Below are 25678 nucleotides of genomic sequence, written 5' to 3'. Positions count from 1 at the left end.
TTGTTGGAGAGCTAAGTCGTTGAAACCGTTGGTTTGATAAATGTTGCAAACCAATTTTATTAAAAACGATTGTACTAAAAAGTGTACTAAAAATGTTAATATTAGGATTTCTGGCCCTGAAACTAGAACATGATCACAATTTCCTCCTTGAAGACACGAAAATAGTTCGATAAAATAATGATTTTCAACGATTTATTAATTGTTTATGCCTCTTTTCCGTATTTTTTCCTCACAGGGTTTCTTCCGGCGGTCAATTCAGCAGAAGATCCAGTACCGGCCGTGCACGAAAAACCAGCAGTGCAGCATCCTGCGGATAAACCGCAACCGTTGCCAGTACTGTCGGCTGAAGAAGTGCATTGCCGTCGGCATGAGCCGCGATGGTGAGTACCGAATTTTTCCGTTTTTGTCCCAAAAGAAACCCAAATTTGCTGAAGAAACAGATCAAATTTCCGTTATCCATAAGGTCAAAGGGTAATTAATAGTGCATTAGAAGGTTTTCGGCTGGTTGCTTGTCGGAACCCTTTCCCACCTGACCATGGGAGACGGTTTCACCCGAGCTCATCTCTCTCTATCTCTCTTTGGTTGCGACCATTTCCGAAGGATAGACAAACAAACGACCGCCAATGGGGAGTGAAAAAAAAGGTTCAAAAAATTAATAACAAGGCGACGGTGGGGGCCACGCCGAGAGAAGGTCGCGTAATAATTCAACCAAGAGTGGACGGCACAAGAAGAAAAAAACACGAACAGTCGGATTATGTTTGCTCTCCGTCGCGCCATAAGCCGTTTCGTTTGGACCGAAATTTTTCGGTGTGAAGGACACTCGGCCCGTCGGTCAGTGGTCCAGTTTCGTGGCCACCTCTCCTCGCTCTCTTCCTTCCCTTTACTTGCTCGTGTCGAAAATTTCGGAACGCCGTCCTCCATCCATGTTGTACCGTGGGGTGGCGGGTTGTTGTCTTTTTCTTCATTTCGGGCATTTTCATTTTCTCGGAACACGGCCAAGGAGAGATTCGTTTGAAAGGGTGGGGAGTTGGCCGCGCAGAGCTAATCTGAAAAGCAAGCAAACTGTTGCAAAACTCCGATCCGTTCCGAACGGCATAGGGCGTACGCTCCAGTTTCTGGCAAGGGAAAGATTTGGTTTGAGAATTTCTACCAGCACCCTCCCTCCCACTGTGGGAGGGCCAGGAAAATAAGTAGGGAAAATGCAAAGCAAACCAGAGCTACCAGAGTGGTGTGTTTGCTGGCCCCATTTTTAAGGAGCGACTCTACTGCCGGTGCTTATTAGTGTTATTTTCCTCTCGAAGAAGATCAGAGGAGATGGTCGGAATGAAGTTTGTTTGCATGGTGGTTGAAGTCGTCGTCCGTAATCTAATTTTTTTGAAGGTCAGCTGGTGCGCGCGGATTAGTTTCTCAAGGCAAGGTGGTAATAAAGAGCAGGTTTTGGGGCCTCTGGGCCATGGTTTCATTTCCCTGAAGCCGTTTGAAGGCCTCCCGATGCCCCAAACACGACGAGTTTGGGAAATAAGAAACAGGAATAGGCAAAGAATTCGGAAAAAGTAATCCTTCAAAATGATTATTTTATTTATAATTTGCATTACTTTGTATTTAAAACGAATTGCACGTAATACCTCCCAGAGAAGGGCGAAAACTTCAAAATACTTTTGACAGGTTCCACCATTTTGTGACCAAATTAAATCGCATCAAATTTGTTGCAATTTTGTGCAGTAGAATACCTCCTTGATGCGTAACACCCAGCCGAATCCATCGCCATCGCTGGAAGAGAAGGGTCCCTCGAGGGAATGGCTGACGCTGACAAAAGGGGGTAAGAAGGTAGAGATGGGGACGGCTCATGGCCACACCGAAGAGCTAGAGGCTGCATGGGCACGATCTGGTGGTGGTGATGGTGACGTGCAATGGGGAGCAAGCAAAAACCGAACCTTCGCACACAATTTCCGCTCCACTCCCCACAACACCCACCACCAACATGTTTTCACATGCGCAACAATCGACAAGAAGCGACGATTTTATACACGCGACAGAGTGAGAAAGACGAACATATTACGTCTTCATCGCACACTCTTTCGATGGTGATCGTGTTCGGTACAGCGAAAGCGAAAACGGGCGCCATTGCATCCCGCTCGGACTCGTGCGCTCCGAGAGCTACACGCTCGCTCGCACCCTCTTACTCACACGGCGATGGTCCGCAAACCGCCATTACCGCGATAGCGCAGCAGCAGCAGCAGCAGCAAACTCTCGAGGCCGACGGTGCGCGAGTTCAACGACCGTCTAACTGGGTCATAATCATTTTGAACTTTATTTAGGTCAGAAAAATAAACTCGCAACCTCGAGCGGCGTCAAAGAGCGAGCTACGGGCTGCAATCCGCTCGCGCTCTCTTTCGCTTTCCCTCTCTTTCTCTTCATCATCTCGTTCACGCCCTCGGCCGGGGGTTTGGGGAGCATGTTCATCCCGAACAATCCGTGGAGCAGCGGCTTCGTGGAATCGCGAAAGAAGAGCGAGTTCATCTCATCCACTAGGTTCATTTTGCTGAACATGTGCTCCTTTTCGCTCGTTCGTTCTGAACACTGCTTGTTGCTGTCTCGCTCCCACAATTTCAAGGCAAATATTTTGCCCACCCTACTCGGCCCCCTCGGCATTCTGCTTCTTTTTGATCGGAGCTGACTCTTGTTCAAGCTCGCCGTGTGCATGAATAGAGTCAAATGGATTGCAAACGAACGCTCACTCCATTACCATGGCGTTCGGGCTGAGTAGGCTGTTTTTAACTCCTTCAGCCTACTACGGCTACACCATACCAAAGTCTCCAAGTATGTAGCTCTTTCTTCTTTCCTCCTGCGACCGCCATAAGTGTTGCGCCCTCGCTCTGTGAACGACCTCCGTTCCAAATCGGAGTACATTCACCCCTAGTCGCGGACGACACACAAACATCCCCACAAACGGCCCGTCTACCCTTTAAAACCCTTCTGCATAACCCGCGCTCCCTCTTTTTCGATCCACAAACTGCTCATGCTTTTAGTGGGTCGAGGAGAACGGGCAAGAGTGAGAGAGCGGCTAGAGATAGAGATAGACCTACTGGAGCAACCAGGCACACTGGGGTGGGGAATTTGAAATTTTGAAGTTTCACTTTCTCTCCGACGCACCGCGCGTACCGCGCAGCTCATTATCACCTCCCTCATCCGCAAAATACACATCCTTCACTATCGCTCCATCACTCCGGAATGGATTTGGAAGATTGATGATTGGGTTTTATGGGGTGTAGGATGTTTCTATTATTATTATTTTTATTATTCGACTCTCCGTTTTGGCTGGCGATGATGCGTCGCGTTTTGGAGGACGACCGGACTTTATCTAGGCTAAGTGTGTGTTTTTTTTTTTGTGTGGGGATTTGACAGTTATCACTTTACCGCAATCTTTACACTTGTCAACAGTCCTTTCTGTGTGGCTTATTTCAACTTACCAGTTCGTATGTTACGATTAATTGTTTTCAATACTTGTGTGTATAATTGAAGTATCATTAATCGCCTTTTAGAAAAATCTGGTTATGATATACTTTCGTAGTTGATTTGTATTTTGTTATCTTTTTGTGGGCTTTCTTTTCCTGCAACTCTTAGTAGTTATGCAACTACTTGTGCAAAACAAATTGCACTGATGGAAAACGGGTCGTCCGATTCGTACAGTGTGTGACTATGAACGACAGTTTTTGGACCGTTTCGTGTACGTGCCAAGCGCATGCACGCACGCACGTACATCACGTCCCAGAATTCCGAACATCCCAAACCACGCACCTCCGTTGTGGCCAACAGCGACGGTTACGGGAGGCGAAAAACTTTCATTTTCTATTTTTGATTGAATGTACCCCGGCACCTTCGTTCAATGTGTGTGTTCGTGTGAGTCCGGGAATCAACTCCACTTAACGGGAGTCACGGCAGAGGATCGGTGATCGTGTGTCTACCTCTATTCCCGGACGCAGACCAGCAGCACCATGCAGCAATGTGCTGCACGGGCAAACGTTGCGGGCCAGCCGAATGGGGATTTAGAGACGTGACACAATAGTAACATCTCTTTTCCCTCTCCACCCCCGCTGTAGGAGAGAGGAGTACAAATTATGTGTCGGAATGTTATTTTGCGGAGAAAATTTTATGCGGGACGTTGTGCAACCGATGAAACCGTGTTCCGGGATTTGTACGTAAATGCAACTCAAACATTTAATTTCGAACAATACTAACCCGAATCAAAAGACATCTTGAAGTGGATGGAAATGTGCGTTCGACGGGTCGAAAATTCGTCATCAAGTTAGCTTAGCATTCAGCTAGAGTTGAGCAATTTGGACGAAGAACTTCAAGGTTCCGCTCGCATAGCCCGCCTGCTTCGATTGAGCAAATGAACACCCTCCGAACTGTGGGGAGCCAGAATTCATCTCGCTGTCGCCAGAGTGAGCGAGCAAGCGACAGTGCAGTCTGTCACTGTCACGCTCTCGCACACCTCGCACTAGCTTCGTGTGGCCCGGTCTCGTCATCGCAGCGCCGTCTGGGGTCGTTGACTTTTATTTCGGTCATGCACGGTCGTTCACTTGTTTTACAATTCATGCGAACCCCCCGAATCCCCCACCGCGACCCCCCTTGCAGCGTACCCTTCTCCTTTGTGTGCACTTTTTTCTCTCGCTCTCGTGCTCTTTGTTCGCACCTTTTATTTTTCTCCCTTTCCTTCTCACTCTCTCTGTTTTTCTATGTCTTTCTTTTTCTCTCTCGTAACAACGGCACAAAGCAAAATGGCTGCAAGTGACAGCAACAGCGCGGCAGACGACGAACTCCCCCTCACTCTTTCTCACTCGTCTTTACTTCATGTACCCTACGCATATTGGGCCCATTTTTTTTTTTGCTCACTTATTTTTGCCTCCTCTCGAAGGGAAGCAAATGACGAAGACGACAGCGCCGATGGGCGATGGAAATTAGGTTGCATGGTCGTTGTCCTCGGTCATACACCCGCCATCGAACACACCTCCTCCCCCCCACGCCTTTCATTACACCTCGCTCCGTAGTGTGGAGCATATATTTGTACCGTTGTTTGTTTTTTTTCTTGATCATTTTATGCATCTTCTTCTTGTGTGTTGCGTACAATACTAACTTAGTCACTCTCGGCCGCACGATCTCACCCTCCCCCTCCCCATGATGCCCCACCGTTTGTGACGGTACAATCTGGAGCACAATTCTTCTCGCGCGCCCGCCGTCCTCCCGTGTGTTTGTGCTGATGGGGTGTTTTGGGTGGCCCTTTTTTTACCAAGATAAATGCACGGGATGGAAATGGGTTGCGGTGTTGCGGGTCGGGAGGAATAGTAGTCCAATGCTTGAGCAATCGCAATCGTCGCCTGCAAACAACACAAACGTCGAAAGGGTGGGCAGTCTCGCGGGCGGGGGAGGGAGGTACGTGGGGTGTATGTGCGCTGCATAAGCTAATGTGCCCACGGATCGGACCGCCAGAGTTTCGTTTTCGGGGCCAAGCAAAATGAACCAAGCACGAGCGTAAGAGAGAGGGAGAGAGAGAGAGAATTAAAAGTGGGAAGTTGCACGGAGGTATAGTGAGTATTGAGTCAGCTGCTGGTGTTGCTTGGGAGAAATAAGGAAATTTTTGCTATACATCGCCGTCAGGGCGGTTGCCCGATCTGCTGAGGCGACTCATTTTGACCTATTTTATCTGCAGCTGCCGACTGCCGTGTCACTTCAAGACGGGAGCGCGGACCGCCACCCACCAAAGGGTAGAGAGTGTTGTGAATGTGTGTGTGTGTGTGTGTGTGTTTTTTTGCTTTTGCTGGAAGATAAATTGCTTCATGGTTTGGTAGACCTGCCTCAGTTCGGGGAAGGTGGAATTTATCTATTTTCAATTATTCAATACCGGTTCGAACTGTTGTAGAACTGATCAATTATATAAATATCAACCACAGTAGGATTGACAATTTTATTTTCAACATCACCACCCGCTTGGTAAGCTTCGGTGCAATGAGGATAAACCGTCGTACGAAAACATTTATGGTAATTAATTCACTCGCGACGGACTCGCGCCACACGCCACGGCTCAGGAGAAAGGCAAGAAATTATGTAAAGCTTCATCAGCTTTCCCCCACCCTCCTCGGCAGTGTGACATCCGTCAATCAACGCATCGCCAGCATCGCGGGGACAGGCAGGAAGACACTTCGGGACTGCCCTTCCCACCAACCGCCTCTCGGTTTCCTCCCCACCAAATGGCAAAAAAATCGGTCACCGGTTTGTGGTCGCTTGATGGGCAGCATTTCACTTTCCTTTTCGCGCGACTTCCTTCACAGGCACGCACACACACACTACCAATCCGGTTTCGTTCGTGCGTGCGTGCAAAAAAAGCACAAACGCCGCCTGTATGTGATCGCGGAAATTCAGGTTTATGGGGATCTTTCTCGCAGCAGGAAGTGAAACCCCAGATTGGGCTGGTTGGATTGGCGGATGGCTTTGCTCGATCACACTCGATCTATCTCTCACTCCCTCTTTCTTGACGATAATATAATGCTTTCTTGTTGTGCTCGTTGGGTGCGTGAAGAAGGGGAAAAACTTTCACTTACACTTCGCATGGGGTCATGAACCGACTTCCTGTGGTTTGTTGCCTGATCGGTCGGATATAAGTTTTTTGAACTATATTTCTGTTAGCAAAAGGAATTTATAAATATATCATTACAGTTTTTGTTATCTAAACCAGAGCAACAGGATATCAAACGAACGAAAAATGTATTATTTTTGTGCTTTTTTCGTTAAAACTCCAGTAGAAGAGTTCATACTTTTAGGTTTAACAAATATAAAACTTTCCTTACCATTTTTTCTCAAGAGTTTAGATTTTTTCTGTACATTGTCTGTTTCATTGCAGTTTTTTTATCGCATTGCTTAACGTTCGGCACGGCTTTCTCCCGTTGTTCCGTTCGAACATGCTTCGAGAGACCAATAAATTCCCACTCTGTGTGTTTCGGTGTGCGCATCTTCGGCTTTGGGAACAATTGGGGAAAATGTGGGTTACGCATGGGAGTTTTACCCTGACGTGCACACTGTTTTTTTTTCTTTTCCCTTCCCAGTGCACTATTATTCCCACTATCCGCCCCGGTTTGTGGCACCATTTGATGATGCGAGCACACGGTGTGTTTTTCGAAGCCCAAATTGGGTGGAAACTTTTTTTCCGAAACTATAATAGCCCAACCTCCCCAACCGATAGTGAAAGGTGGTTGGTGGATGAAAATGAAAGTTTTTCGGGGCGCCCCGTTTGTTTAAGCGATTGTGAAGTCAATGAACTTTCCTAGCTTAGCGTGTTGGTGATAACTTGATACTCATGTAAGAGGTAAAACAAACAAAAATCAGTTCGTATGAGTAGCTTACAAATTGATGACTGATGGAGTTAGGGGTTAAACGAAAGGATGGCCAAACTTTGCCCAAACATGTGACTCAATTAGCTTTCTACAAATACAAATGGTACGCAAACATGACACATTTTCCGTGTGGAGGAAGGGTTGGCCACACACAAGCACAAGTAGTGTTTTTTGTTCGTGTCAGTGACCGGCTAGGAATGAATAAATCATTCCAACATTCGATGGATAGCTGAGTACCAGCTCATTAGTGTCGAGAAGTCAGCCCGAGTGTAAATATATGCATGTTTTACGCGACCATAAATGCTTCCGCTCATTAGCCAAGCGCTGCTCCACACCACATACTACTGATTATTACATAATTGTAATCCTTCCCCATCGGTGTTACGCGCTGATTACAGCTTGCTGCCTGGTCGATCAACAAACAAATGGTCCTTGTGCTTGATTTTCCGCGACACCGATTACGATTGGAAGTCGTCGACCTCCGAGGAGTTTTTGTGCCTCTTGGAAATTTGTTATGGAAAACAATCCCCAACCGAGGAAAATTCTCCGGAGGATCATGAAACGCCAACGAAGTCGTTGAACATTAACCCCCCTCCTCCCACTTAAAGCAATGCTAAACCACCGTTCTTCGGAACAGTTGATGTCCCTTACGACGCCGAGTGTCAGTGACCTGTAACGGTTTGTTCTCGTTCGGGTTCGTCAGCATAAAAAACAAAAGGAAAAACAAGCAACACAATAACAGCAGCATAAGCTCCCAACGAGCGCGAACAACCGTGTGAAGAAAAATGAGGGCGGATGAATTGTGTGATGAATGCATTTTAAGTTGCCATCGCCTTTTCCATCGTTCGGTTGAAGACAACTCAATCAGAAAATGAGAATGAAGAGAACTCAATAAGAATTTAAGAAAAAGTAAATTTCTTTATTCAAGTAATTTTATTTACGATATTAATCCAAATAATTTAGAATAATAATTTTCTTTTTAGATAAATCAAGGCATATCTCAGATGTAAATATCTCAAATTGGGGCTCTCTACACCTTCAACGGCACACCTTCGCTTTAACAACCGATATTCGAGCTTTTGTCACTGGGGAGGGCTTTTGCGCTGTGCTTTGAGCGCTCGAGCTTTCGTAATGGGGGGATTTCGCCCAGGCACTCACAGTGAGAGAATGAGCAACTCATTGCTCCCCAGATGAGATAGGGAGAATAAAAAAACAACGGTAGTAGACAGAGAGCGCAGCATCCTCGCTCGCGTTAGAATCGCGTGGGCGAAAAGGGGAACGAACGATTGGTGCGCTCCTTTTCTCTCTTTTCCCGTACTTGCCTCAGCAATATATCAATTTGTTTCACTTTTGGGCATTGATTTTTTGTTTCTGCTTCCTCGGCTAGCGAGCTACCGAGTGTCGGACCGAGAACAACTGATGGGAAAATTCGGCCGGAGCGCAAGAAACGGCGAATCGAGGGTGAATCAAGGTTATCACAAGTCAAGGACACCGACCCGACGCACAGGCCGGTGCGATGTATCCCATTTATCGCCCTCCTCTCACCCTCCACAGTGAACCACACCCAATTAGTCTCCATTTTCCCTGGGTGTTCCTTGGGACGCTTCGATCGGTTATATGTTCGTTAGAATCGGGGTTCCCGGGGGAATGGATGGAAAGGCAATGACTGAGTGGAGTCATTTTCCGTGTACTAGGAATTTTCCCAGAAACGATTTATTTACTTTGTCGGCCCACGCGCTTTTGCAAAACGATTTGTGCTAAAAAGGTACAACTGGTTCCAAAGGAGGAAAGGCGGCAAAGAGGTCAAATTTTCACTTCAATATATTATGGAAAAACAATTTCGTTCAAGTACATCTCAAACGAAATAGTGTGTGGCATTGGTTGTAAGCAAGAAATCACTCACATATTTTTCTAGAAATAAATGTATTTATAATATCCTTGCTGGGCTGCGCATTATCGTGCAGTGCAAGGTCAGAGGGGGTTATTTCGTCGTTGCTCGAATTTCCGTCTTGCCTATAACCGTACGTGTCGTGTGTGCCTGTGTGTGGTGTGGTTGCTGTTTGCTGCTGTGTTCAAAATTGGAACCGAGGCCATTTTAAATCGAACTTCCGTTTCCTGAAGGTTGTGCACGGCGATGGGGACACAAAATAGAACGCGAACGGCAGCGGGAGGGCTATTGCATGTAACTGGAAATAGTTCCTACCGAATATCAGCCCCGTCGCCCAATTATAAACCACCGACAAATGGAGGAGGTGTACTCCACAAACCCTCGGATATCTCCCCTCTCGGTTCTTCGTTGTAGTCCTTTTCGGTTGACCTTGGTTGGGGCTTTTATTTGGCTCGAAGGATGCAGTCTTGGAGGGACGGTAGGGGGTGGCCAAAGGGACCGAAAGGCCTCTTCCCTCCTAAGGGCAATTTTCTTATCTAATTTACGTGTCCGGGTGCACATCCAACCGATGTAAGAAGCTTACTAGGGTTCTCTTTCTATTTGCATGTTTATTTGTTGGGTGCTGAATTAAGAAAACAAGGAAGGAGCGAAAGAGACAGGGAGCTAGGATAGAAGGGTCCTCTGCTTTTCTCCTTGCTCCAGAATCAATTAGTCCAGGGTGGTTCTGTTGTTTTTTTTTTTTGCATTTCGTTTATAAAGATTCTTCGTGAAGAAAGAAAGACGAATGAACTTTTGTGGCACAATGTCGGGGAAGCTTATGAAGAGGTAAAGAGGATGGTGCCAATGTGCGCCGGGAGGGTCATGGACGTGTGTGTAAAAATAAACTACCCCTACCCGGTTCTCCACACAAAACCCCCATCCTTCCCGCTGATGGGCGGGGGACATTATCCTCGGGAAGAGGAGCGTGGCGGCGATGGTGGTTGTGGTCTTCTCACGCCGGGTGTCGTTGACGCGCGCTCGGTTCTGTTGTTTCCGTTTTTGGCGCTGCTGCTGATTCTGCGCGCATCGCCGGTAGTTCACCCACTCCTTCATACACACACACAGAGGCGCGCGCGTGCTCACACCTGCCACCAACTGCCCCACACAGCACCATCCCAGTAAGCGGTCGACATTCAATTCGGATAAGTTCAAGGCCAACATCCGAGGCGAGCAGGAGCGCAATAGCTTTGAGTTCCCCTGTCCCTTGCTCGTTCTTTTTAATTGAGTTCTATGAGAGGGGCCTTTGTTGGAAGCGCTTTTCAACACCGCGTGGGCGGCTGGGATGATCCAGCAGAAAAGTTCCCGGTTGGTTGTCCGAACCTAATCAAATCAATCAATCCCACGCGCGTTGGGTGGCACTTTCCCACTCCCATGGAGGGAGGAACCCATCCGGTCGATGCTCGTGCCAAGGCCCGATAACCCCGATAATATCGAGCGCCCTCAGGGAGGTAACCTTCCGCCGGGCACACGTGCAGGTAAATAGTAACCTTTCGCGATTAACGGAAGCAACAGTGTTCCGAGATTTTCCTTCCCGTGTGGGGGGGAAGGGAGCAATAGAAAAAAAACATAAAGCAAACAACCAGAAGTGAGTGACTCGGCAACAGTCAAACCAAACCCCATGCGCGCTTTATCGAGCGCGCGCGTGTTGGGGCTCGGTTGTGACATTGATAAAAACATTTGCGCTTCCCGGTTGAACGGCAACGTGCGGTGCGGTTTGTGGCCTCAATGCCGTGAGTGGCCGGCCGGAAAAATAAACGGGGAGCCCTCGATATCTCGTGTGTGTATGTTTGAGCGAGCGAGCGATACCTGCTGTCAAATGCACACACCGGTTACGAGAGCGGGGGGGCATCGAGATGGGGAGCCCATCCGATGAGTGCTGCCTGGCCTCAAGGGTGGCCGCGCGTTCAACGACGACGACGCGGGGTCCACGCGAACGGTGAAGCGGAGGCCATCGCCAGTGAGCGATGAGACGTTGAACCGGGCTGTTGCGAGAAGCAGCATCTCTCTGTGCCGAGAAGCCGTGAAGAGGCGGTTTTGCGATCGAGCGAGTGAGCGCGCGTGTGTGCATGTGTGTGTGTCGTGCGCATCTCGCGTTTTGGCCGCAGCAGCATCAGCAGCAACAACCAGAGCCAGCAACAGCAGCGGACCGACGTTGATACACCACCGTCGCAGTAGGCTGACTTTTCGTGAACACCCGGCGGAAAACCCAATTTCACAAGTTAAAAAATAGAAAAAAACGAGTCCTTACTAAAGGCTTACATCCCTTATGGAAAGCTGGCTGAAAAGGTAGAAAAAATTGTGTGTGTGAATTTAACCCCGAAGCTCATAAAGTGAGTGAAAGAGGATGCCTTTTGGAGGCCCCTGAAGTGAATCTTTGTGCCGCTTAATTGGTGAATAATGAAATACGGTGAATACGACTGAATAATTGATTGCTATAACCCGCACAAGAAGCACACAAGCACTAGCAAAAATACAGGTGGAAATTTATAATTTAACTTTACTTTAAAGAAATCAGGAAAACATAGAAGTTGATCCTCCGATGGGATAAATGATAAGAACAAATATGCAAACAGAAGCGGAAGGCACAAGGAGCATGTAAAAAGTGAATTTTTAAAATACTTTAGCTTTTTTCCTCCCACAAAAAAACAACATGATGCAAGTCATCACGAAGATAACTCTGGAAAAGTAAAAAAAAAAAAACAATATAAATGCGCATCAAACCGACGTCCGGCATATCGGCCTTTCTGTACGTCGCCTCGTCGGTGGCCTTTGAATGGGTGGCAAGGCGAAGGTCATACCATCCTCACGAGCGGTCCTTTTCCTCGCGCGTCATCCGGTGGTTGTGTGTGTGTGTGTGTGCCTCCATGTTCCGGCCAAGGACCGACATTCCAACATTCCGATACTAAGCCGAGCCAAGTGTAATAGTGGAGCAAACAAGGGAAAAAGAGAGAGAGAGACATACTAACCGAGAGGGCTTATGTACTTCAAACCATCATTGGGAAAAGCTCGATCGGAAAATTCAATAACGACACGAAATGGTACATGGTACGATGTAAGTCCTTACAACAGAGTGTATCCTTGGGGTCCTATAGCACTCTCCCTCTCTCTCGCTCTCTCTGCCATCCCATCATTGCACTCCGACCGTGTAAGCTTGTAGTGGTAATCATTTCGTCGGTATAGTATATGGAGAAGGATATATGGTACCATAAAAAAAGGAGATAAAAACCCCATCATCAGCCAAAGCCACCAGAGTACAAGTTCGAGGTCATCCGGTGGAATTGTCGGTGCGCAACGGCCCCTTCTCCTCCCACCACCTACCCCCCTCGAAAAGGAGCATCCATCCATGTGTGTTTGTGTGTCTCGGCGGTGCTCTTGATATGCCGTTTTCGGTCTAACACGCACCATAACGCCGACGACGGACGACGTACATTGGGTGTAGTGCGCTCCCGTGCCGATATGATATATTGGCTATTGGCTTTTTCCGGTGCCGGGCAGAGGGGGAGGGATAATATTCTACGGTGCGGTGTGTGCGCTCGGCCAAGGTTGCGCAAATATGCAAGGCGGCTCTTCTAGAGGTCACCCGGAGGAGCCGACGGTTCAATGTCGACATGGACAATCGAAAGAAGGTGGAGGCAGTTGTAAAATTTAGTTTTAAATTTAGCGTTTGACCCATCGGAAAGCAGAACGGAGCCTTACGCCGACCAGCTTGGGCGCTGTGCCCAGAACTCTGTGCCACAATCGGAGGCACTGACGCATAGGAGGTGGTGATAAGCGTCACATTTCCAAACTAGTTCTTACGCAAAATAATGGGAAAATAATTTTTGCATGCGTTAGGGAGAGGGTTTTCCATACTCTGCAACTTTGTAGCCGGACCACTTTTATCAAGTTGCGGGTGCCTGTGTGCTTTTGTGCGCGTGTGTGTGAGTGTTCGGTGGTTTTTGTGTCCTTCATGCTGACCATCTGTGCGTGGGAGTCGAGCACCATCGAACTGGAGAGCAAAAAAAAGTGTGCTTTTTTTACATCGTTTTAATTTTTTTCCACCCTCATCCAGTTGTTTGTTGTACAGCCTCTTGCGCATTCCTCCAAAGTAAAGCCAAAGTGATACGGAAAATGGTGATAACGGTTCGCCAAGTGTAATGCAAGTTTACAAATGCATGCGGTGATGCAAAAAACGTAAAAAAACGTAGAAGAAAGTGAAATCATCTTGGTAGAGAATTTTACCATCGTTCCTAATAACAAAACAACAGTAATATAGCAAAACAAAAGAAAAAGAAGAGAAAAGTGAATCATAAACCAAAGCCAAGTGAATGACGTGTGGGGAATATATCAAAACAGAGAAAAAGATAGTATAAAAATCAATGTTAAAATGCACAGTTAAATCATCTTCTACGCAGCAGCAGAAGCAAAAGCAACAGTAGTGAACAAAAATAATTGTTTCCAACGTCGTGTGCTCCCATTTGGGGCGTGTGTGTGTGTGTGCATGTGGTTCTGTGCGCACGTCAACTGACTACCACTTTCGCTGGAGGAAAGAAAATAAGAATAAACCCACTCGGGGAAAAAGGCATAGCGAAAAACCAAATTGTGTTGCAAACAGATAATTCCAACAATGGCCGAAGAGTTACCAATACTGAAGGGCATCCTGAAGGGAGTAGTGTCCTACCACAATGCACGTAGGTGTTAAACCTTTTGGTGTTTGGGAAAAACTATCCGAGGGTGGGGAGATATATCATTAGGGTTTTGATTAATTAATTTAATGCCGATGGGAAGGAAGAGGGGACATCAAATCACTCACTTTTGCGCTGAATCCACTTCGCTCCCGCTCTTTCCGCCGGTTGCAACGGTACGCTTTGGAAGAGCCATCCTTCTCCAATTTCTCCCGGGGGTCACGGAGATGTCAAAATTAATGTGATCTTTGACCTTGATTTTCCTCGGTTGAACCACCGGGCGTCGCCATCGGCCGGAGACACACTACTCACTCGCACGGATCATCGTTCTCTCGCTCGCACCACATAACCATACAAAACGGCAAATGTCGTAAAAGCGTGAACAACTGGAAAGGACCAGTTGCGGATACCAGTATCGGCAAAGGGCTTTGCCAAAGAAAGTGAGAGAAAAGGGCCGGTGAAAGAAGGAGAGAGAAAGTGCACAAACACACTCAATAATGCTCAATACAGCCAAAGGAAATGACCTTTAAATGTGGCTCACCGAAAGCCGTGACTTTGTCATGGGAATAACCTCACCTGCCTTGCCTGTAGGATGTTGTTTTTTTTTTGTTACTTTTGTTTTGTCTACTCTTTCACTGTGTTCAGTTGTTCGGTTTTTTTTTTGGCGAAAGCACCCCCCCGCGTACGCTCCCCTTCACGCAAAAAGTGAGCAAGCGAGAGAAAGCTTTCCCCTGCCTAGCGATGGGTGACAGATTACACGGGGAAGGTTTGACGGAGGGGGGAGAGGCGACCGGTGGGGTGCCTCGTTTGGTGATTTTCTAAAGAGAAAGCCATTTGGATCGCGCATCCCCCCGGCTCTGGCACAACAAGCAAAAACCCAGGCCACTCACGCGCCACTCAGTTGGGGTCAAGGGCACACGTGCCTGGTAGAAGGGGGGAGTGGGGATTAAAGGGGTTTGGGAGCGCAAATGGCGTATCGGGAAAAATGGTGAAATGGCGCACGGAAAACGAGACACCACCCGGGTTGTCTGTTTTGCATGTTGGTTGGAAGCCGATACACCGAATGCGTGACGGTCACCGCCTTTTGGGTGACGCCCGCCAAACATCCCAGAGAGAGCCAACAACGACGAGGGTGGTGGGTTCTCGGGGCGGGGTGCAGAGCAAAAACTGTGGCAAAGGCGAATGAGCAAGAGAAAAGCGAAAAGGTCACCGGAGGTTAGTGGAGCAACACAGCAGGGCGGCCGGTTTTCTCCATTTCGCTTTCGATCGATTGTCATGTAAAAACGGAAAGAGGAAAAAAGGCTGCTGGCAAAAGTAATAAAAAAGCGAAACTCCGACGACGACGACAACCACGGGTGGATAAATATCGAAAAACAAATGTGGGAAAATGGGGGAAAACGAGTGGTGAAAAATGTAGATTGCGGTCGGGGGATATGAGCGAAACGTTGAAATGAAAATTGAACCTCATTAACCCGGATCGGCACCCCGGACCGTTTGTTCAACTCTCACCTTCACTTTCTGTTCAACACCCGGAGTTGTTTGTTTTTATTTTATTAATTTCTTAATGAAAAAGAATTAGAAATTATTCCATCCAAACTGTATCATGTTGTTTAAACTTTGTTTTTAATTTTATATCAATTTACAAAAAAAAATTTAAAAAAACATAGAAAACAATCATCCTGGTAAAAAAGGCTCCCCTGCAGGCAGATGACACCAAATGATGTCGTTTTATTTGTACTCAATCAGATCTAATCCCCGCCCGAAGTCAAAAGAGAGTGTCAAGTGAGTTTCGCTTTGCTTCGGGGTGGGATGGAGAAGGGGAGATCAAGAGAGTGTGCTTGGTGAGTGCGTGAACCAACCACCAACCAAAGTAGAAAAAGAAGAAGAAAGTGTGGAGGGAAAGTAACACACTTTTCCTTTTTATTTTCCTTTCCGTCCCGGTGCCCCGCCGATCCGAGGGAAGCCAATCTTTCTTTTCTCCCAACACACGCGCGCGCGCACGATCGAAGTGAGCGATCGCTTGGAAGAAAGGAAGCTAGAGAAGAAAAAAAAGCGGCGCGTCGACTGCTGAAGAAAGCGTGTATCGATCTCGCACCCGTCGAAGCTTTCGTCGTGGGCTGATCTGTTCATTTATTTGCACCCCTTTCTTCTTGTTGTCGTGTGCCGGTTTAAATTTTTCTTTCTCGCCCGGTGAAAAACGGCGATCGGTGGATACCACCGCCATTGTTTTACTAAATCACCCCTCCTACCTTGGAGTTGGTGTGTGTGTTTGCCGGTTCATTTCACTTTTCTTCCACCGCTCGACTCTTTCACTCCGGGGGTGTTCTCTCCTCCTGGGCGATCGTTGCGGGCTCACAGATGGAGCGTTTTTCTTTCGATTTGTGTCTTCTTTGATCCACGTTGTCTGGGCACGTGGGCACCGGGGAGAACGGCACACGATTTTCACCTACTTTTCCCCCCCTTCCTAGCCAGCCCCAAACCGTTTTCATTCCACCTACCAGTCAGCTGGTTAACAATCGGAATCAAACAATCGAACAGCTTTTGGGGAGGAAAGTGAAGCAGCATGATTGTATGTTTGTGTTTTTTCTTTTGTTTTAATCTTCGTTTTCCTTCTTCCAAACCACTAACGAGGCGGGCAAAACGAGGTGCTCCTATCGTTTCGATCTTTCTTTTTTCGCTTGGTGCATTGTTTTCTTGGGCTAGTTGTTTTCCTTTTAATTTCCTTTTAAAAGAAAGTGAAACATGGCTGTGTCTGTGCCAGAGTGGTTTGTAACATTTTCAATCTTTTAAAAAGTTTTCGGAAAGCATGCTAACTGTGAAACAAATAACACAATAAGCAACCAAGCAATTCCAATATAAAATAAAAAAATATAAAAATGTATAAAGCAAGCTATAGCTTATTAGCAGTGAAAATTAAAATCAAGTAACTGCTGTAAAAATGTAATAAAAAGGTTAAAATTTATCAAAAATATGAAAAAAATAAGAAATGAAATAAAAAATAAAAATAATACTAATAAAGAATCTAAGAAAACAAATAAAAAGAAATGAGAGAAAAAGCAACTAAAAATAATACCTACTAAACATATATAAAATGTAAGAAAGCTGGTTCAAATGTATACCAAACTCTGAAAAAAATACAAAGAAAAAGAAAAACTACAGAAACAATTGACAATGCAACATGAAATGTGTCACTTTAACGAGCATACTCAAATTAAGCTAACGATCAGACTGGAGCGAAACCAGCGAGCGCCTTAAAAGCACCCCCCAAAAGAAAGTATTTATATTCGTGTGAATTGGAGAAAGGATGATCGGGGTCATTCAACTGCGGTTGCTTTTGCTGCACAGCACCATTGTCACCGGTCTGCAGCCGGCCGTCCGGCGAAATGTAGGACACCGTCTCTTCAGCCGGGCAGCCTCCGGGTACTTGGCTCGGAGATCATATGATCGAGCCCCCCCATCGTGGAAAGCGAGCACATCATCCCCCGTCCCGAGAGCGGGGATGCCGTCCTGCTCACTCGTGGACGCGCGCTCGGATCGCGCTTTCCATTCGTGTTTCACAGCCGTCCGCGCGCCGGATTTGGTATTTGGTACTATCTGGAACCCGGCGTCCCCGGCTTGGAACTATCGTGCCCCTTATTTCCCTTGGCGTTGGTTTACCTTTTTTTTTTGTTTTGCTTTTTTCATCCGCCCTTAGTAGGTTACCCACGATGGAAAGTGAGAGTGCGCCGGTCGCTCCCGCTTTCGGGCACGCGGCGCACGGTTTTTCGGGCAAACAACCTCCGCGCCACTCTAAAGTAGGTTAGCCGGAAAGTGAGAGTGCCATACCAGACAGTTCCGGGGTGGGAATGAGAGAGGGAGGAGGGGGGCCCAATCGAAAAGAGGGTCAAACCCGCAGACAGCGTCTCCACTTTCGGAGCGAAGCTGGTGCTTTTGTTTTTCTTTTTTTTTTATACCGAAAAGTGAAAAGTGAAAGAAGAACCATTTTTAAGCGACGCGGAATGGTAGCAAAACGTGAAAGAAAGTGGCTCAAAACGGTAGAAAAGGTAAAAAGGGCAAATTTAGTAAGGGCACGCCAAGAACGAAGCCCCCGAAACATCGGTTAAGTGTAAAAAATGCACGTTTGACCACCAGTGTCGGTCACAGAAGGGGATATTGGTAGATTTATGTTTTATTCGAACCTTTTTTGAGGTCACACACTCAATTCCGCGATCATGTGTGTGCGTGTGCGTTTGTGTGACGTCACTCTGCTCTGCTCTCCCCTTCCCTTGAGCGGGCCAGAGTGAATGAACGAGAAATCGAGGTGACACGTTTAATAACCGCGCTGCTTAACGAGCACGCGAGAAGTCTGGCGCACGCTGCGGACAGGTTTTCGCTTCCATCGCGAGTTTATCACTCACACACCGAGACACCCGCCGCTAGCAGCAGGCTCCGTATTCCGCACCGTCCTTCTACTGTGGCCCGCCACGATCGTATGACACCGTGACGATGCGGAAGTTCGAAACACCGCTCGCGCGCGCTCGGAAACCGTTTTCGAAAAGGTGACGGTTTGTTTTTTTTTATTTATTCGCGCCCGCCGTCTGTCTCTCAGGGCCATCGATCACGTTGTCCCTCGTACGGAATAAATTTGTACGCTTGCTTGTGTGTATGAGTGCGGCCATTATTAACCACCGGTAAATCAAGCAGACAATTGTGCCTCCATCCAGCCTGAGAGTGGAGGGGTTTACGAACTATTCGCGTTGGCCTCCGTTGGCGAAATAAAACCGCAGAATCCTTCACACATTCCGCCGTACGAAGGATGGCAGACACCTTCGGTTCAGGTGGATCGAAATATGCAACGCCGCTCGGCGGAGGTCAGCTTTTGCCACCGAAAATGGTTGCGAGTGTGTGGGATGTGTTAAGCCGTCGAAACCAATTGATTAAACGGGCCACCACCAGGGTCTCGAACCGTATCGATGGTCAAGTGATTGGTAATCGCTCCGGTTCCGGTTGACATTGGAGACCGGGGTGACGGTTGGGAAGGGAAGGTCACGGTCGTTCGGGTGCATTTTTGGTCGCGAATAATGTTTAGACACCTTCTTCATCAGTTCCTTTGTCCGTGTCTGCAACGCGGATGTCTTGCATCGGAAGTGGAGCCCGCGTCCTCGATGCAAGCCAAGGGCTTTTTCGGAGCGCCACGGTGTTCTTTGTTGGGCAGGAAGTATCGACTTTCAATGTTCCGCACGACCATCTAACCTTCAGCGCTGGTGGAACTACCTAAAGTTCACCACCGATCGATTACGGAAATTTGATCCAGTTCTACTTCGCTAACCCCTTTTATTATAATTATTTGAAACCCAAATACATTTCTCCACCAACTCTTGAACTGTTTTTTAATCTAAATTCCCTTTTCTCTGTTTTTCCTCCTCCTCGAACAGCCGTCAGGTTCGGGCGCGTGCCGAAGCGGGAGAAGGCCCGCATCCTGGCCGCGATGCAGCAGAGCACCCAGAACCGGGGGAACCAGCGGGCCCTGGCCAGCGAGCTCGACGACCAGCCGCGGCTACTGGCCAGCGTACTTCAGGCGCACATCGAAACGTGCGAGTTCACGCGCGAAAAGGTCACGGCGATGCGTCAGCGAGCACGCGACTGCCCGAGCTACTCGATGCCGACTCTGGTAAGTCCTAGGAAGCTGCTAAGAATGACTAAGAAACACTATAAGGAAGTGGTAACTTGATACGCAAAGGGAACGAGCACTAGAGTATTTTAGTCTAACAAAGAGGGAACTTGTCAATCGTTGATGATACAACTGGATTTTTTTATTCCACTCGGTCAATATTCTTTTTCTACGTTTTCTTTCTCTTAAATCCCAATATGTTTTAAACTCTTCTCTTCAATTCCGATCGTTTATTATGTTTTTTTTCTCACTTTAGAATTCCTTTTATTCTAGTTCGTTGTTTGTTATTCCAAGAATTTATTCTTATGTTTTTTTTTCTTTAAATTTTGCTTTTAGTTCCTGTTTGATAGTTACTTTATTTTTTTGTTACTTCCATATTTTTGAAAAAAAAATTTCTGAGTGTCATTTCTTGATTGTTTAAAAATGTTACATCGTAAAATCCTATTAGCTAGCAAATTTGCTACTGTTTGTCCTTTCTTGTACAATATGGTTCGTTAATCGATCCCATATCTTAGGTGTGTATTTTTTGGGAATACTTTTCGCCACCATTTTGGACACACACTCGACCACATTTCGCACCGTCCGAAAGAGAAGCTTAGCGAGCGAAAGGGACAGACCTCTCCCTCCCGGTGTTGTAGGTAGAACCTTGTACAAAAAAACACTCGGCGCGTTCCCGAGAAAACCTTTATCAAGGTCAACGGCATTCGAACGGTCACTCATGTCCCCCCGAAACCACCCTTCCCGGGAACTCAGCAGTGTCTTTTGGGGGTGGCATCCAGGGAATAGGGCGCGAGGGGTGTGAGTTCTCACTGTGCGAGGCAATTTGTCACTTGGAAACCCCTCTTCGCTCCCCCCCAGTTACTCGTTGTCCCAGTGTAAAGGGGTGATTTTAAGGGGGGTTGGTGCTGGTGGAGGAGCGTGCGAGCGTCAATCCCGATAAGAAACCTCCCGATTCACTTCCCCCCCAGAATGGAGGAGGTGTAGGGGGGCAGGAGGCAGCAACACGGAATGTAAACAGCGAACGGGCGAATCGCAGACTGCGCGATAACCTTGAAAATGTGTTTCGCTAATTTAATCGCCCGCTCGTGTGCGCAATATCAGTATGTGTGTGTGTGTGTGTGTATGTGTGTGTATTTGTTTGCTTGCCTGCCTGCGAGATACAGGGGGAGCAATTGAGCAAACCCTCGCTCCCCAACGCATCCCGGGGATGATCAAGACCGTTTTACTCATCGGTTTTTCCTCCCCGCAATTCTATACCTAACCTCACTTAAGTTCAAACCCGTCGAGCAAGCGAATTAGAGGTGGTATACCTTCCTTTTTTTTGCAAGTAACACTCACACACGCTCCCACATCCCCATCCGGGGTGGAAGAGGAAGATTCCTTATCAATCTTTTAGCGAAACATTCCAACATTTCCCAGAAATGCCGTTGTTCCCCCTATCGGGCTTTGTTACCGCCATGCGCTTTTTTTTTTGCTCGCGATTACGTGAGTCGCCGTTTGGTTGATGACCGATGACCGATAAGAAGGTTGAGCGGCACAAACACACTTCGCATTTCATTAACCCCCCCGACGAGTAGAGTCGTGTCTTTCTTTTTCGACCTACCGTTACCGCCGTTACAAAAAGGCAAGGTTCGAAACGACGGTTGTTTTGTAACGCACACACGGGGTGAAATGCGGAAAAAGACTTCGATTTTTGCGCATTCATACGATGGGGTGTGTGTGTGTGTATCTATGTGATGCAACAGGGTGTGATGTCGGCAACCGAGCAGCATATAGAACACGTCCCGAAAGCGTCACCGACCATGCGCCTCCATCGTTCCGTCGTTGCCATGTGGCCCGTCGCCATTTGTTGTGAGACGCCATGTGTCTCGAAACATGGCGGAGAAGCCGTCGGTGGTGCTGGTGGTGGTGGTGGTAAGCAACCAAGTACTACTGCTACTGCTGCTGACGTCGTCCACCGTCGGGTTGCCCTTGAAATCGAGTTTGCGGCATCCGAGCACGCCATGGAACCGTTAACAATAACAACAACAACAACAACAACAGTAACATCCGCTGTACTAAGCTGACCGTTACAATGTATAGCGTGGTCGGTTGCTGTTAGCTTTGAGGAAGTGTGTGCTCGTGTGGAACTGGAAACGAAAAACAACTCAAGCAAATTAACATCGATAAAGTTGTCGCGCTCATCAGCCATCGACTGTACAACCATCTTCTACGCCTGTGTTAATGACCGATAAATGATAATACTTTTACCTTTTTTACCTGGCCGATAGAAAAAAAAAGAAACGCGTCGATTAATTAGCTAATTACCCATTGTCGGTTTGGTAGAAGAAGAACATGTCGAAATAGGTAAAACAAGAACGAATGAATAGTCCGTCCGGAAAAGTCAACAACCTCGCGAGCGATTAAACCCCTCATCGTAATCTAATCAAGAGGGTGGAAAAAAAGACCCAAAAAAAGAAGGAACACACGACCACCGAAATTTATTTCGGATTGATAAAGCAATCTGAGTTTGCGTCACTTTGGGAACGAAAAAAGAGTAATAACAAGAGTACAACGGAAAAATATTTTTTTTAATTTTTATTATTTCTTAAAACAAAATATTTGTAGTAATATTCATCACATGTTAGGGCAAAGTTCGTTCAAAATCATGACACTTTCTTACAATAGTTGTGCTAATTATTTTTCATATTTGTTACTGACTGTTACTTACTATGTAGGTTCAACTATTAGATGATTCAAAATTAAGAAAATGTCGTAAAACAAGTCCAAAATATAAAAAAAAGCAAGCGGTGCAAGTAAAATTAAATTAAAACTGAAAATTAACACGTTCCTTGTGGAACATGCAAAAAACCAAACCCTCGTTTGGATATACAAACCCAAACCCATTGTTTTGGGTATTTTGAAACATCGCTTGCTGGGAGTTGATATCGTTTATCACATCCTGGACGTTTTTCTCAAGCAAAGCGTGTCACATTTCCACGTCGGTTGACGTGTCTTTCGGTAACTTCTCGCTGAGGACAAATAGGGCCCTTCTGCCGAAGCTTCCGCATACGCGAACGTCATCAGAGGACGTGTGGTTTTTTTTTGTCTATTTTGTCATATCACGCGGGTCCACTCATGCAGTGCGAGTGTGTGTTTGTATCAGCTCGAGTCTGGTACGTGCCGACGGGCGTGTGAGTCGCGATATCGCCCCGTCGCTGCTTGTCACTCAATCGCTTCCCGAGCAAAACCTTGAACCTGGTTCGTCGACCTTGAGTCGAGCAAATAGGTGTTGTTATTCCTCGCGGTGGAAACGGAGACGGGGCACACGGTGGCGGGGGAATCGGGAGACTTACAGCAGCTGAACACGCCCCGCAACGTCTATCTCGAGTTGCCATGCGAGCGGGAGACCAATTCTTCCAACGGCTCGGTCAACGAACGATGTCGAATTCGGCTCGGGAGAAGATGTCGCTCGATAAAGAAAGACGTCACCGCGATCTAAGTAGCCCAACACGTATAAAGAGAGAGCGAGAGAGGGGATCAGATCCCTCACAAAGTTTCCGCTGGAAACGTGCTCGGCCGTTGATCATGCAAAGTTCTAGCCTACTCGGTTTATTCTTCTTGGATGCGCAACGCCTGTACACCGTCTAGACATACGGTGGTAACTCGCTGGTTGCGGGATTTGCATGAGACGACAACTCCGGCTCAATGTCGGAGGTGTGTTAGGCTTTGGAGAACCAGGGAGGAGGAGGAGTAGTCGGAGGGGATACAGATACAGTAACACTTCCTACCGTTAGGAACTGGAGGTCACCGAGTGGAGGAAGAGGAGGAGAAGGGGGAATGGCACCCGAGAACCGGTACCCCGGGGGGGAACGCGCTGGATGGGTGAGGGGAAAAAAGTCAATAAGTTTCAAGGCCGCACGGCGGAGAATATGGACAGTCAACAACAGGCGTCGTAGACAGTCGGCAACGCAATTAACACGAGCTTAGAAGGAAAAATGTCAATAAGAGTAGCTGCTGAAGGTCACGGTGAGACTAGAAGGGACGTCGTGTTGGTCTCTGAGGAGCCACAGCCTATGTGCACGACGAAGTTCTAATGAGATTTAATGAAATACTCTTGATAACGGTAGTCTTGACTTGGAGTACTAAGATGTTTGACATATTGTGGAAGTTTTCAATGACAGACGTCATTGGTAGCGACGCCTACTAAGCATTATTTTATATTCCGCAATTCAATATCTGATGTTCGTTCCTTCCGCCTTTCTCTTCCGCAGGCATGTCCACTAAATCCGGCCCCGGAGCTGCAGTCAGAGCAGGAGTTCAGCCAGCGGTTCGCGCACGTCATCCGGGGTGTGATCGACTTCGCCGGCATGATCCCCGGGTTCCAGCTGCTGACGCAGGATGATAAGTTCACACTGCTGAAGGCCGGCCTGTTCGATGCGCTGTTCGTGCGCCTGATCTGCATGTTCGACACGTCCATCAACTCGATCATCTGCCTCAACGGGCAGGTGATGCGGCGCGACACCATCCAAAATGGCGCGAACGCGCGCTTCCTGGTCGACTCGACGTTCAACTTTGCCGAGCGCATGAACTCGATGAACCTGACCGACGCCGAGATCGGTCTGTTCTGCGCGATCGTGCTGATCACGCCCGACCGGCCCGGTCTACGCAACGTCGAGCTGATCGAGCGGATGTACACGAAGCTGAAGGCGTGCCTGCAGACGGTGATCACGCAGAACCGGCCGGACAAGCCGGAGTTCATGCAGGAGCTGCTGCGCACCATGCCTGACCTGCGCACGCTCAGTACGCTGCACACGGAGAAGCTGGTGGTGTTCCGCACCGAGCACAAGGAGCTGCTCCGCCAGCAGATGTGGTCGACCGAGGAGGACCATGGTGCGGTACTGTCGGATGCGAAGAGCCCGGCCAGCAGTACCGCCAGCTGGAGCTGCGACGGCAACCAGGTCGAGGTGGAGATCGCCAAGAGCCCGATGAGTTCCGTCTCCAGCACCGAGTCGACGGAGACGTCCTCCTCCTCCTCGTCGTCATCGTCGTCGTCGTCGGAGTACCACCATCACCTACACCACCATGGCAGCATTTCGTCGGCGTCGTCCGCGTCGGCCCCCCTCCTGGCGGCCACCCTGTCCGGGGCGTGCCCCATCATCCGACATCGGGCAAGTTCCGGCTCGTCGGCCGAGGACGATCTCATCGGTGGCACGGCGCAACACCTCGCGCAGAACGGGCTCACCATCACGCCCGTCATCCGCTCGGTCGGCTCGTCCTCCTCGTCCTCGTCGGCCACCTCCACCTCCTCGTCCTCCACCACCAACCATCACCACCATCATCACGTGTCGCGGTACCGCAAGCTCGACTCGCCGACCGACTCCGGCATCGAGTCCGGCAACGAGAAGCACGACCAACCGTCGACGCCCCACTCGCTGCTCCAGCAGCACCAGCAGCAGCAGCTCCAGCAGCACCACCATCACCTCCATCACCACCACCACCACCTCCACCACCACGCGAAGCCGGCCAGCAGCGTCAGCAGTGGATCGTCGTCCTGCTCGAGCCCTCGCTCCTCGCTGGAAGATCAAGCCCTCGAGGATACGACCACCTCCCAAAGCAAAGCGAACGGTCCTCAGCTGCAAACGCCTCTGCAGCAACAGCAGCAGCAGCAGCAGCAGCAGCAACAGGCTGCATCGGCCACGAGGCACGCCAGTGTGGACAACATGCCGGTGCTGAAGCGAGTGCTGCAAGCGCCCCCGCTCTACGACACCAACAGCCTGATGGACGAGGCGTACAAACCGCACAAGAAGTTCCGCGCCATGCGCCACCGGGAGAGCGAGGCGGAGGCGGTCGTGGCCACCTGTTCCTCCTCTTCCTCCTCGTCGTCGTCGTCGTCGTCGTCGTCGGCGAGCAGTAGCAGCAGCTCGTCGCCGGCATCCAGCGCTCCCCACCGAATGGAGACGACCGTCGTCACCGTGCTGGCATCCTCTTCCTCGCCAAGGCCAGCAGCCGCCGGCTCGACGACCTCCACCACCCAACAGCTAAACCACCATCACCTCCACCAGCACCA

General features: G+C 48.4%; 1 protein-coding gene across 1 annotated transcript in view; it reads left to right on the top strand.

Moving 5' to 3' along the window:
• Positions 1-25678, top strand: part of LOC131259082 (ecdysone-induced protein 75B, isoforms C/D) — a 121588-nt gene that overhangs the window by 89802 nt on the left and 6108 nt on the right. Inside the window, exons 4-6 of the mRNA XM_058260501.1 lie at positions 236-380; positions 19394-19629; positions 23883-25583. Of these exons, the coding sequence (XP_058116484.1) occupies positions 236-380; positions 19394-19629; positions 23883-25583 (2082 nt within the window). The remainder of the gene's footprint in view (positions 1-235; positions 381-19393; positions 19630-23882; positions 25584-25678) is intronic.

The sequence above is a fragment of the Anopheles coustani genome, chromosome 3, assembly GCF_943734705.1.
Source record: "Anopheles coustani chromosome 3, idAnoCousDA_361_x.2, whole genome shotgun sequence".
In the NCBI taxonomy this organism is placed as follows: Eukaryota; Metazoa; Arthropoda; class Insecta; order Diptera; family Culicidae; genus Anopheles; species Anopheles coustani.
This window is presented reverse-complemented; position numbering and strand designations above follow the sequence as displayed.